The sequence below is a fragment of the Trachurus trachurus genome (genome assembly GCF_905171665.1).
Source record: "Trachurus trachurus genome assembly, chromosome: 8".
Taxonomy (NCBI): Eukaryota; Metazoa; Chordata; class Actinopteri; order Carangiformes; family Carangidae; genus Trachurus; species Trachurus trachurus.
Window position 1 is genome coordinate 6440493 of NC_139905.1, and position 14758 is coordinate 6455250.

A 14758-nucleotide genomic window follows, 5' to 3' on the forward strand; every position below is an offset into this window, starting at 1 on the left:
AACCAGCAGATATTACTTTGCACTGATAGGAGACAGGATTACATTCTAAATACTGACAAACTCCAGCTGTTTTCTTGGCTTTCCATACCTTTTTGCCCCTCCTTTTCTTCATGTGTTCAATACTTATTCCCTGTGTCATTTCACTTTATTACACATAACTTAATTTATGGACATTAATGTTCGGATTTCTTTGTATGTGTGCATTACTTGGGTTGATGCCAACATCTGGTGAAAATTTCATGTCAATAGCTCTATTAGAAATATATTTTCTGAGAAAAATGTTGACGCGTTCAATACTTATTTTCCCCGCTGTATATGTTCACTCTCTTTTCAAAAGCCTGGACTGCATAAAAGAGGCAAAAAGAGTATAGAAAAAACAGGCTTCTGAAATCTTTCTGACAAAATGAGATATAGACTGAGGTAAACTGCTACATTTTAACATTTATCTGCACACAAATACTGTAGGAGCCTATAAATTAACATACTCCATTATAAAGTGAACTTAAACCCTTTTCAAAACCTGGACTCTCTGTATGTAAAAAAGGCTAACAAATGCACATTGCACAATATCAAAAAAAAAAAAAACATTTTTTTTGGTCTCTGGATGGATTTTTGAAAAAAAAATCGATTTAAAAATCGTCAAAAAAAATATTGCGATACTTATGTTAATAGCTTTTTCTCCCACCCCTAGTATCCATATCTATCAAATCGAACCGGTCTGACCATTCTCCTCTGACCTCTGGCATCAACAAGGCCTTTTATTTGATCTTCTTCAGACTTGTCTCTGTTAAACCCTAGAGATGGTTGTGCTAGAACATCCCAGTAGATCAGCAGTTTCTGAAATAGTCCAAGCTACGTTCAAAATCACCTTTCCTCCTCATTCTGATGCTCAGCCGATCGTTTGCACCGTGTCTGCCTCTGCCATGACTGATCACTGAGTTGCTGCCATGTGATTAACCTTTTTGAGATATTTGCTTTAATGAGTAATCGACTAGACGAGCCAAGAGCGCCTCCCACACTTTGTATTTCAATTTAACATCAGCAGAAAAAAACAACAACTGTTGCTTAACATTTGAGGATAAACAGATTAGTTTGGTTCTGGATCCCCGAGGCCTGTAACACGTTAACGAGGGAGAAGTTTGATGGGCTGAGGAAACGAATCTGATGCAGCGAGGAACACACAAATAACCGTCCACTCAGTAATGGGCTTCTGGACGAACACGTCTTCACAAAACAGCTGTGATCAAACCAGAATAAATATCATTTATCTTCAGAAGGAGACAAGACACACACACACAACATCAGATAAGTCATCACAGACACTGAACCTGAGGGCATTCATACATTTTATATCTGTTTTAGAGATGCTACTTCTTCCACACGATAACTTCCTGACTCTCATAACATTTACAATATTTATAAACACACCTGAAGTTAAGAAAGGCTGAGATGTAGTGAGTAAAGATGAATCTAACATTATAGCTCTGCCTCATAATAGAACCGACATCACTACTGTTGTAATCACAACAAATACAACAACAGTTATGACTCTTCAAAATCAACATTTATTATTGTTTTAAAGGGATAGTTCAACATTTTTGGCAAATTGGCCCATTCCCATAATCACTATAGTCATAGCAGTAGGGGTTCATTAACTTTATTTGTCGGTGCAAGCTACTTTTAGAACGGCGGAGCAGAGCCGTGAGCTGCTCAGAGCTTCACTACGAAGGCTCATGGGATTTCTTGGTTTCCCTCATCAAACTCATCAAATACACAATCCAACAACTCCAAAACGCTCTGGTGGACAAGTTGTGACCTGCACATTCACCACGCTATGAGATAATAACAGAACGTTACCAGACAGAGTTGTTTTAGAGGTAAATTCATGCAAAACATCTGATGCGCGTTGCCTTCAGGGACAATTTTTCAGTAAGCAGTTTCTGCATTTGCCTCTAAAACAACTCTGTCAGGTAACGTTCTGTTATTATCTCATAGCGTGGTGAATGTGCAGGTCACAACTTGTCCACCAGAGCGTTTTGGAGTTGTTGGATTGTGTATTGAGTTTGATGAGGGAAACCAATAAATCCCATTAGCCATTAGCCTCTGTAGCGTAGCTCTGAGCAGCTCGCGACTCTGCTCCGCCGTTCTAAAAATAGCTTGCACCGACAATTAAAGGTAACAGATCTACTGCTATGACTATAGGGATTATGGCAGTGGGCCAATTTGCCAAAATGTTGAACTATCCCTTTAAATCAATTTAGGACTGAAAACGAGCAAAATCAATGATGCATCATTATACAGTAACTGGCTCTGTTAAGCTGCAAAAAATGTCATTATCAAACTTAATTGTGCGTTTTCTGTACCGATAGTTATCATGCATCCTTAATTAGTGTTAATAATTCAAGCAGAATGGGATTTGTATGATTTTGCTATTATTCCTCTCTCTAGATCTGTTGTAAATCCCTGTGTTTTCCCAGTTTTAATGGAGATGAAAATATCTGTGTTTGTAGCTCACACACACACACACTCACTCTGACACACACACACACACACACGGTCCAGACTTGCTGCCTGGCAGAGCGGTGGCACTCTGCTGCTTCATCCAGGCTGAATTACACCACCGAGCAACATTACGCATCCAGTAACCTACTTAGACAAAAGAGGAAGTCTCCAGACTCCACCAGGTGTCCAACGCAGTGTGTCTCTGTTCTCTTCCTCCTCCTCCTCCTCTTCCTCCCACTTCTCCTGTACGTGCTCCCCTTTTTTCTGTAAACCACAGCCATTTCCTGTGATGATGGATACTTTTTCAGACCCTGTGTAGCTGCTGGAGCGTGTTCTGAAACGTTCCTCTCTTGGCTCCTCACAGTGAAAACTAATGAAGAAAAACTTTTTTGCATTATGCTGCTTCTCGTCCTGTCCAAAAAAAAAAAAAAAACCTGCAGCATCTTTAACTCATTTGTTCCTGACTGCACCTCCTCATCCTCCTCCTCCTCCTTGCTGGTGGTGGATTAGCATAGTGGCTCCTGTCAGAGCTAATGAGGAGAAGAGCCAGTCTCAGGAGCAGCAGCAGCAGCAGCAGCAGCAGACTGATGTTTATTCAGAGTGGCTGCACGGGGAAGAAACACACCGGCTGCCTTGTAACATTTTGCCTGTGTCGAAGCAGCAGATCGATATCGGCTGCATCCTACATCATTAAACCCACTCACCCCACCTCCACTCCCCCCCCCCTCCCTCTGTGGGATATTGATTGAGACGTTTGGCCTGAGAAGTGCTGAGCGGCACTTTACGGCCACAAGGTGTCCCACCACTCCTCCTGTGGTCTCTGGATGGACACTGGGCCTCTCTCTCTGTCTCTCTGTGTGTGTCAGCTGGAGAAAGTGAATCCACTCTGGTTCCTTTTTGTGACAAAGATCTGATAAAAGTGTGTGTTGCATCTTTTTCTTACACCTGTGAATGTTATTGGCCCTTGTTGCCCTTGTTGATGATGGAGCACCACCATCATCATCATCATTATTTGGCTCCTGTGGCTGCACAACTTTTTCAGATCAGGGTGTAATCGTTTAATCAAAAACGCTGCCGTGACCTCAGCAGCACAAGCTCATATTTTTTCGGAGCTGCCTTTTCAGGGAAGTGACAACAATGAGCCGTACGCAGGCCCAAAGTTCCTGCAAAGCCCCCTTTCTGCAGAACAGGCAGCATAAACAGACGTTTCCTCTGGCTCCTGCTGTTCCAGCAAACACAACCCTCGCTGTGAAACATGCACGGCAGCAGTAAACAGACAGAAATAAGCCTCCTGCAAGAAGAAATAATGACTGACAGTGAAGGCATCTCACACAAAAACCAGCCCCAAAAAGTAAAGATTTGTGCAATATTGACTTTATTGAAGCATCTTTGTTAATCTTAATCTGCAGCTTTAATCAGAAGCTTCTCTGCATCTGCCAGGTCGTTTATTTCCTCTAACCTCATCACTTTGATAATCTAATTGAGACTTGCAGCAACAAACTAATTTTGCAGAGGCCTGCTCTCAACTTTTTTTTATTTTTTTTATTTGCCTTTCAGCCATAATGGACATTTCTGCAAATCACCCCCTGCTCTGCTTGATGCAATATATGCTCACCACCACGGTAGCTATAGCCCTAGCCCACTGAGACGAACCCACCCAATCACACGCGCGCCTGATCCCGGAGTTTCGATCAGATCATAGCTCTCCGTGTTTTCCATCCTGCCTCCGTCTCGTCCCACTCACACTCTCTCTGTCAGAGCGCGGCGTTGACAGCCACTGGCCACTGATCAGCCCACTTTGTCGGGGTTTGTGTCTCCATGCAAAGACTGCTGAGAAAGACGCTCTGACTGACTCTCGCACTTTTCTGTGATTATAGCCTATACATATCTATACATTTTTTTGTGTGTGAGTGTGCGCAAAAGGCAACAGAAGCAGCAAGTCCACGGCAACAGAAAAGCAGTGAAGAAAGACGTGAAAAAAGAGCCTCTGAGTCCTATTTTTTTGTTTCTTTCTTTCTTTTTCTAACCCCACCAGTGTCTCACAATGTCTGGAGAGGACGCACCTGCCCAGCAGCAAAACGCCGTGGACCAGAAGCAGCAGCAGGAGACCAAACCACCGGCGGAGGAGCCCAAGACCGAGTCGCCCAAGACCGAGTCCGCCGCTGCACCGGCCGCCACCGGAGCGGCCGAGGGAGCGGCTACGACTCCCCCCGCGACCACCACCACCACCGCCGAGAAGGTCCCCGAGGAGGAGGCGTTCACCTACCGCGCTCTGGTGCTCACCGGCTACGGCGGCTATGACAAAGTGAAGCTGCAGGTGAAGAAGGGGAAGCCGGCGCTGAAGGCCGGAGAGGTGCTGGTGCGGGTCAAGGCGTGCGGACTCAACTTCGCCGACCTGATGGCGCGACAGGGGCTGTACGACCGGCTGCCGTCCCCTCCCGTCACCCCGGGGATGGAGTGCTCCGGGGTGGTGGAGGCGGTGGGCGAGGAGGTGACGGACAGAAAAGTAAGTAAGAACCAAACCAAACACACTCTCTCTTTGCTTCTTATTTACACTTAAAGTCACATTTATAGTAATAAATAGCCTATAGTTTAATTGATGAACGCTCGGTTTCTTTCTGCGTGTTGGTGCTGCTGAAGCTACATCTGGACATGGGCGTGTCAGGCGCTGCTCGCTGCTCTGGCTCGCTCGTCGTGCTCCAGCGTTTTAACAGTGTCAGAATGAAATTAATTAAACTTCATTTGGTCTAATAATCCATATCTGAACAGTTTGATTATATAAAAGTGTCTTTATAGTTGTGTTAATGTTTGATGCGTGGTGGCTGGATGTGCTGCTCCATCCATTCACTCTGCTGAAGTGCGCCTTCAGGATGGAAAAGCGATAAAAAGCCTGTTGGAGAGGGTTCATGGTGGGTTTAATGTCTTTAGGAGGAAACTAAAGTGTGGAGTGTGTCAGGAGTTGAGCACAATGAGCCCAGCAGCAGCAGCAGCAGCAGCAGGTGTCGCCCCTCTTGTCTCCCCCCGGTTTTCAGACGGCGCTGCCAAAAGATGTTACCGGGGTGGAGAGATGGATGAAACGTGTGTGTGCGAGTGTATGAGTGTGTATGTGTGTGTTGCAAGAATAAAGTGTTAAATAAACACAATGCTAAAGCCGTGGGACGCTCTCTCCACCGCCCCGGCTCAGTCGCTCCTACGCTGCGTGGCTTTGATGTGCGCCAAGACGCGCAGAAGCTGCGTCAAGTCAGCGAGAAACAGCGACGATTAGAACCGGAAACCAGACTCTCAGTCACACCTTCAAAATAAAAGCTTTATAAAAATCAGCGAGCGTTTCCTTTGTGATACTGAGATAAAGAGGGGGGAATGAAAACATGAAAACCAGCACAGGAGATGTAATAATGGGTGTTAGATATAAGCTAATGCAGTAAACCGGATGTGCAGCGTCTGGTCGTGTAACTCACAGTGCAGACTCTTTCAGACTTTAACCCCCTCGGTCCTGTGTGTGGCTCTAAATAAATACAACTGTCACATCTGGATAAAGGCTAAATAAAGAGACAGTTTCTCTCACTTCCGCTACTTTGCTTCCCCCCCAAAAAAAACTAACTGTAAATGATCAGATGCCTTTTATTTTGGAGAGTCTGGCGAGCCCCGGGGTTGTTTAATTAACATGGCCGACTTGACACCGGTGGTGAGTCGGGAGTCAACGCCGCCTTTTGTTACCGGGAGCGACGGTGGTGGCGCACAGACAGACGCACCGCGCGCGGAAAGGGCGAGGCGCGAGGCAACAGACAGCATGGCACGAGGGAGAGAGAGAGAGAGAGAGAGAGAGAGAGAGAGAGAGAGAGAGAGAGAGAGATGGCATCACTCGCGCTCTTTGTCAATCACTTCGACTGTGTTCAATATAAAATCAATATCATCATCATCAATATGTCGATCAGAGTTCAAAGTCGCGTCATCAGTCAAACTATCAAAAAAAAGAAAAAGTCAAGTGATGTGATGAAGTGATGGGAAGAGGGTTATCTGTCGCTTTCGAGCATTGAGCATGATGAGTCACAAGCCCGCGTGAGTGTGTGTGTGTATGAGTGTGTGTGTGCGGGCGCGTGTGTGAGTGTGTCTGTCTCCTGGCTGCATGGCATCACCAAGGCAACGCCTTCGGTGAGACAATTAAGCTCCAAAAGCTCAAAATGTTCACACATCAGCCGGGCTGTGTGTTGACTCACGGCTGTTTGTTGTAGCTTAGAGGAGACGCTTGCACACGCACACACGCACGCACTCACTCACTCACATGCACGCGCAGCTCACATGTGCGAGCATCTGGCTGGGAGTGGCACATGTGTCTTGTCAAGTGCAGCCGCTGCTGCTCCTCCATCCATGTGGAGTGTAATGGGAGGGTGATCGGTGGCCGGTGATTGGTCCAGCCAGAAGGTTAAAACACTCCAGTCTCTAAAATACTTTTATTGCTTCTTTCCACATTGTCAGGGATGTAGATTGGATTTAAAGGTCACACACACACACACATTCACACACACACACACACACACATACACACACATCCTTGTCATCCAGGCCTCACACTTCCACGCCCCTCTCTCTCTCGTAGCCCTCAGCTTATAAAATTAAGAGCCAATCCCCCTAATGGATGGAGATCTCCAGCTCCTCTTGGCAGCTCGCTCAGGGGGAATGAGCCGATCCGATCCGAGCTGATCCGAGCCGAGCCGAGCCGGGCCTGATGGATGCCACCGGACTCTGAAAGTCTCGGCTGGCCTCTGCTGCAGCTCGGACCGACCTGGTGGACTCGTCTATCTCTGCTCCCCACATGTACATGCACACAAAGACAGACGGTATAGACAACAATGGGGCGTGTCTGGGTGTTTGCTCACAGCTCTGCAGGTTTAATTAGATAAGGCAACGTATAAACACCACGTTATGTTTGTTTTTTTGGTGGGTTTTTTCTATCTTTCCGACATTTCGATTCAGTCCTGAACCTGAAAAAACTGGAGCGACGGCGAGTTTTTCCAACAAGCAGACAGGCAGGCCGTCCCCCTTTTTATTTAAAAAAAAAAAGGAAAAAAGGACAATAAAGTTGAGTGAAGTAACAGCTACTACAATGAGCTCACCCGAGATGACCTGCAGAGGAGAGAGAGAGGGAGGGAGGGAGGGAAGAGGGGAGGAGGAGGAGGAGGAGGAGGAGGAGGAGGAGAGGGGGAGCAGGGGGGGGAGGGAAAGTATAACAGTGAGTAAGCGAAGGAAGACGGGAAACATCACAAATCACAGCGAAGCTCCTGTGACACCAAACATCAGCACTTTTTTTCCTTTTTCTTATTTTTTCTCTCTCTCTCTCTCCAGACCTTCTCATTTTTCATCCTCTCTCTCTTTCTCTCTTTCTTTCTCTCTCTTTCTCTCTCTCTGTGAGTTTTGGTCGGATCTGACCCATATGTTCTCAATTACCTCCCTCTGGCCTACATTGTCAGTCTGGTATTTCCTCCATCCCTCCTTTCCCTCTTTCTCTCTCTTTATCTATCTCTCCTTCCTCTCGTATAATCCCTTGATTCTTCCTTCATCAATCGGTGAATCCCTCCGTCTCATGCCATCCTCCTCCTCCTCTTCCTCCTCCTCCTCCTCCTCCTCATCTCGTATCGATGCGTTCAGGGTCTGCTCGGCCTTCTTGCAGGTTGAAGAAGAAAAAGAAGAAAGTCAGATGTTCTTCTTGTCCTTCTTCTGCAGGATTGAGTGAGTGCAGCGCTGCAGATGTTGCTGCAAACAGGGCGTGGCTTCTCTTTTCTTTTCTTTTATCATTATCTGATGTGATAAAGCTCAACAGCACCTTCTCTGACACCGGGGATGGGGAGGGTGGGAGATGTTGGTGTGTAACCTCCTCTCCTCCATCCTCTGACTCTGCAGCACTTTATCACCATTTTTTTTACTCCTCATCATCATCCCCCCCTTTTTTTCTTCTTCTCCTGATCGTTTTTTGCTGAGCTCATCGGATCTCTGAAGCCACGGAGCAGCTGACTCGAGGCCCCTCGTGCCCCAAAACTGAATCACCGTCTGATTAATTCTATTCATATACAGCAGCTAACTGGAAGTGTCTTTGTTCAGCACTACCTCCCTCCTCCTCCTCCTCCTCCTCCTCCTCCTCCTCCTCCTCCTCCTCCTCCTCCTCCTCCTCCTGCACCCATGACCCCAACCTTGACTCTGTGTTCGAAGGCCGCCGAAAGGAAACGAAAAGTGTCACACTGTGAAGATGTTGTAACACCGCTCGCCGCCTGTCACAAGGCTCTCGGTCTCCTCGGCCGTCAATGTTCCTAAACAGCATCAGCGTCGTCGTTGTCGTCCGTGTGACTGACAGTAACTCTGGAGCTTTGTATCGTACGTGGGCAACGAGAAGAAAAGCTGCAGATGCATCTGAATGTGATGCGTGAGTCATGTTTGTGTGTTTTTTATTTTTTTATTTCCTGCAGAAGCTCGAAACTCCTCCATCTATCGATTTGTGCCCCATCAATTAAAGCAGCAAGGCTGATGAGTTTGAAGAAAGGAAAGAAAAGCAAAAGAGGGGAAGGGATGGAGATGAGATGGAGATGAGAGAGTCAGCATGAATAACAAAGGGAGAGGGAACACGGTGGAAAAGTGAAAGTATAGTTTTGGAGATAAACCGAATGACTCGGCCTCATACAGAAAGATGAGGGTATGAAAGAGAAAGAGAGGGAGAGAGGGAGATCTCTCTAATTGGAGTGGATAGACAGCGAGGCGCATGGCTCCCTCCAGACCATTAGAGAGGCCCGGGTGGAGAGGGTTTGTTCCCAGGAGGAGAGAGCTTGTCTTATGCTCAGCCATGGGGAAGAATCTGGCAGCGACTCTGATGAGTGGAGAGAAGCCAGGGGAGAAGATGGGCCCCATTGTCCTGTCTCTCACTGATGAGGAGGAGGAAGAGGAAGAAGAAGAGGGGGATTTGGGGGGACACTCCTCGTCGCGAGGGAAGACAGAGAGAGACAGAGGGGAAGGTGGAAGACGCTCGGATGATGAAAGAGGGCGCGGTGTAAAGAAGAAGAGAGGAGAGGGGAGAAAAAAAAAAAACGAGCAACCGACGAGACGCAGACAGGATGAGACTGGAGAAGGGGAAGGAAGACGCTCTAAAGTTGTGAGAGGAAAAGGAGTCAGGAAGTGAAAGAGAAAGAAGGGAAGAGAAAAAGTGAGGAGAATGGAAACAAGAGTGTGGGGGGGGGCGGGGGGGGAAGCAAGAAAACAGGAAGAGGCTTATAATGCTGCTGTCGTCTCTGCTTCCTGTGCTCCTTCAGCCGCCTCTTCTGATTGGCTAGCGAGGGCGACGAGGGGGCGAAGGGGGGAGTTTTGTCCTTTCTGGAAAGAGACGGTCGAGAATCAGAGAGTTTGATAAAGAGATACTTCACCTGAGAGACTTTAACTCCTCACAGCTCTGATCAGTCCACACTCCTCTTCCTCCTCCTCCTCTCCTCCTCCTCTCCTCTCCTCTCTGTTTGCTTCCTTCTCTTCAAGAACAAACAGTTTGAGGTTTTTCTTCTCTTTCTCTCTCTCGGCTGCGTGTTTGCATGTCTCGCCGCTGTTTGTACGCCGTAAACAATAAAACCAACCACGCTCGGCCTCGTCGTCGTCGTCGTCTCGTCGCTCCGGCTGCACCGCCGCTCACATCACATCACATCACATCCATCATCATGTCGCCGGACGCTGCGGCGGTGAAAACCTCCCCGGGGGGAGGGGGAGGTGGGGGCTAGGGGTTGACACAACTGTCAGCGGAGACTCATAACTCACTCACTTATAGATATCGTAGCAGTTAGAGTTTATAGTTTGGTTTAGTTTTTAGTTTGAACAAGTTGCGGCTCAGGGAACTGAAAGCCTCAGAGTCTCAGTCGGTGAGACTTTGGGGTTTCTGTGCCGAGTGGTTCGGACAAATTAGAGGAGGATAATTACAGAATGCCCCCACCCCCTCCCAAATAATAAAAAAAAAACCCTTTGTGTCACATGGACGCGCTCGTTGTCCCGGTCAGATGAACTCAAACACCCCTGTCATCCGTGTGCAGCTCCCTCTCATTATTCCTTCACTTGTATTGATGCAGTAATGGATGTTTCAATATATTTAATTTGCAAATCGCCCGAATGAAACGCAGCATCATCTCTAATTAACATGGCGTATTGATTCTCCTCCTCCTCTTCTTCCTCTTCTTCCTCCTCCTGCAGGTCGGTGACAAGGTGATGGCGCTGAACCGCTTCGGGCTGTGGCAGGAGGTTGCCGTGGTGCCGGCCAGCCACACCTTCCTCATCCCCGACGGCATGAGCTTCGAGGAGGCGGCGGCGCTCCCCGTCAACTACATCACCGCCTACATGATGCTGTTCGACTTCGGCAACCTGCGGCCCAACCAGAGCGTCCTGGTCCACTCTGCTGCAGGTGCACACACACACACACACACACACACTTAAACACATATCCACACATACATACATACGCACAGGGGACGCATAAACCGCCTTTTGTTTCACCTCAGCCGTAGGTTGGGAATCGGATGCATCGCTCAACATGAAGGGTCATTAATTTCACTGATGGGTGCGTTCAGTATATATCGATTAATAATTAATTCGTCAGCTCAAACAAACGCTGTTTTTCCTGTTTGCAGCAGCTGCAGCAGTTTGAAGTAACAAACTGTCAGCGGCTCAGAGCTCCAGTAAGAAGTTCATGTCGAAATCCTGCAGCTGAAAAAAAAGAAAAAAAACCCACATTTAATCATCTTCATCTCAGAGTGAGAGCAGAGAAGAGTCACAGACACAGTAGAGAGAAAAAAAAAAGACACAAACTCGAACTCGTGTTGTGACTTTGGGGAAACGCTCTGAAATATTTAGCAGAGCTCTTCCTTCTCCGCGCCTCCTGTTTATTCTCTTCTCTCTTATTATATAAATTACGGCCTCTGGAGGAAGTCCCGCTGCTCATGACTGTGAGATACGGAGAGAGCAGCGATAGCAGCAGCAGCACCTGCCACCTGCACCGGGAGGTCAAAGGTCAGCGTGAGTGGGTGGGTTAGAGTAGGGGGAGGGGAGGGGAGGAGGGGGGGAGAAAAAAGATTGGGGACCGAGGGAGTATAGCAGCATCAGCACCTGTTTTAGGGTGTGTGTGAGAGTGTGTGTGAGTGTGAGTGTGAGATGCTCGGAGCCTGAGAGCGTTTCGCTGTGTTTACACAACCAGGCCAGCTGGAGAGAACCAGAGAGCATTCGCCAAAAAACAAGGAGGAAAAATTGCTTTTGCTTTTTTTTTCTCACTCGCTATCTCCCGGTCGGTGTGTGCAGCATCTCACTTCTCCTCCGGTTCCCACTCTCACTCACTCTCTTTCTCTCTCTCTGTTGCAAACACCCCCCTCCCCTTGACTTTTGGGGAGTACGTTTACATGACGCTTGAGAAAACCGAATTATTGCCTTGATCCGACTACAACTGGACAACTGAGTGCATGTAAACGCCTTAGTACGACTGATCTCGGTGACACCCAGATGATGCGATTGGAAATAAAAAAACCTACTACTACCTACTACCACTACTACTGGAATTCGACTTTCTCCGGCATGTATACGCCTTAGTCGGAGTTTAACTGGACAACGCATGTGCGCATGTTTTACACCCCCCGTGCTGGCGTACGACCCCAGAACAAAAACATCCAATTGTTGTAGCGTTACGGCATTCTTGTCTGCCTCTCGAAGTCACCATGACCACGAGGGATGGCGTGCACCTTATCTGCACAATAAGTAACGTGCACATTACGTTTGAGATGAACAAAGCTGTACGATTAAACATCTAGCTGGGTTGTGGCTAGATGGCGTACATGAGCTGCAGGATGTGACGTCCTAGAAAACATGCAAATCTTTTTTCACTTACTTTTTGCTTTTTTTCCCTCCTATTTTACACCTGTACATGTCAGTTTTACTAAACTTAACCAGTCGGGAGTTCTCGACGAGATTTGGTAAGATTCTACGTCACTTCCTGCAGCTCATGTACGCCATCTAGAAACAACCATCTCGCTGTTGTTGGAAAAAGCCGGTCTGCCGTCTGGCTAATAGATCAAGCGGAGAAGGGGGCCTTATTAACCCGCTGAAACGACGCATATCGCCACCTGGTGTTGAGGAGGAGGAACACGTTCCCGTCAGTTGTTCGATTTTCTCTGTTGCATGTAAACTGGGACAAGGAGAGAAGTCTGATTAGACGCGAAAATCTAATTTTGAGCATAGCTGGATTAAGCTGTGCATGTAAACATACTCTCTCTCTGTTGCAAAGAGATCCCCACCTTCCCCTTGACATTCAGTGACAGTGTGTGGGTGTCGATGTCGAAGGGATGTAAGCAAATAAAGCAACCTGAGCCTCTTTTCTCTCTGGAGGAGATGCCGACGCTGGAGGATAGAGAGTCCCCTCGGCGTTGACACAATAATCCACAAGGAGAAGAATAAATGAAAAAAGAAAAAAGAAAGAATTTGTACGATTAATACGAGCGTTGTTGGGCTGATCGACTCATAGTTGTGGGATCAGCGGTCACAGAGGAATCCCAAACGTTTGCCTACACACAGCAGCACCCAGCTGATGTCACACCAGAGGTTTTCACAGCGTGTTTGCTGTAGGAGGAACGCAGCGGAAGTCTGGTGTCGGAGTAAAAGAGGCTTCCTTCTCCCTGCTGGTTCGGTGTCGGTGGCGGCGGCGTCTCTGGTTTCCCGGGGACGGCTGCCAGTCTCGGCTCGCCAGCTGTCCGGACATCAGGATTGTATAAAAAAAAAAAAAAAAAGGAAGAAAAAAAAGCACATTTTACTGAGGCTACGACAAAAAAAAAGCATTTGGTCGACAGTCTGCTGCTCGTGTTCAGTCGCCGCATGTGTGAGTAATTATGGTACTGTAGATAGAGACGACACCTGGGAGCGTTAAGAGCAGGCGCTCGCACCATGGTGTGTAAAAAAAAAAGAAAAAAAAAAAGGTGTCGCCCTCACCACGGAGAGAGAGAGAGAGATGTGCACATTGTTCTCTGCACAGTGTCTCCCCGGGCTGCACGGCACACACGGTGCTGAGTGTGTGTGTGTGTGTGGAGGTGGAGATGAAGGGGTGTGTGTGTGGGGGTTGAGGGGGGGTCGTCCCACCCGTGAGTCTGTCAAAAACTGTTCTTGATGTTTTCTGATTAGAGAGATCAAAGGTGTCAGCTGTGACAGGCCCAGAGAGACAGAGAGAGAGAGGAAAGCAGCCTGGGCCTGTTTGTCTGATGTGTTTTAATATTAAGGAGGAAATTGCACCTCACAGACACAGACAAGTATTTCACCACTGGAGGGTTTGTTTTTTTGTTTTGTTTTTTTAACACTTCACCAATATTGTCATACGATAGCAGGCGGAGCAGCGGTTAGCAAGACAGTGGGTCTGGGTTCAGTTCTCTCTGTGTCACATTCACTGTCCTTTAGCCTGATGATGTGAGTGTGTGAGTTTGTTGAACCTGTGAGAAACCAGAGACCCGTCCAGATGAACCCCGCCCGCGACCTATACGGTATGTAGCTACTGTATGTCGCCAGGGATTGGCTCCGCCCCCCTCTGCCCCTGCATGGATGAGTGTTGTAGGCATATGGATGAATGGGAATTAGATCAGATCATCAATCACTAAGGCCCTGTCCCATTTTAACCACTTAGGGTTGTCCCAAATCGTTTAAGAGTGAGGGGAAGTGTTTTCCAACCCTTAAAGGAGACATATTCTTCCCCTTTTCCACAAATTAAAATAGTTCCCAGGTGTCTTAAAGACCTGTCTGTGACATGCTGTGGTTAAAATACCTCAAGGATCAAACATCACAGCTCTTTTCATCCTCTCAAAGCTGTTTTCAGTGCCTGTCCCTTTAAATGCAAATGAATCACTGCTTGCCCCGCCCCTTCTACTGGTACCAGGTAGGGGTGGGGTTATGCAAATTCGAAAACTAGTTAAATCATTATCAGAAAACCGAGGGAACAGCTTGTAAAACCACATGGATTTCAACCTCGGGAGCCGGAAAATCACCGATTTTTTTGTCAATTCTCACCAAAAAGCAACAAAACACCCAGATATATCTTAAAGAGCCTTCAAAAAGTGATATTTCCATAATAAGTCCCCTTTAATACCACCCACTTCAATCGGAGAGAGTCCAGGTGCAGAATTCCAACATGCAAGATGAAATTACCCAGGACACTTTGCAAAAAGTGAGTCAAGTAGAAGGAACAAAAAAAGAACAGCCAGCATTTTTAAACCTGAATGAA

At 47.3% G+C, this 14758-nt stretch overlaps 1 protein-coding gene across 1 annotated transcript in view; it reads left to right on the forward strand.

The window, feature by feature from the left end:
• The first annotated feature begins 4269 nt into the window (after positions 1-4269).
• vat1 (vesicle amine transport 1) overlaps positions 4270-14758 on the forward strand; it is a 35775-nt gene continuing 25286 nt past the window's right edge. The window contains exons 1-2 of the mRNA XM_083977255.1: positions 4270-5008; positions 10711-10918. Of these exons, the coding sequence (XP_083833381.1) occupies positions 4547-5008; positions 10711-10918 (670 nt within the window). The 5' untranslated portion in view covers positions 4270-4546. The remainder of the gene's footprint in view (positions 5009-10710; positions 10919-14758) is intronic.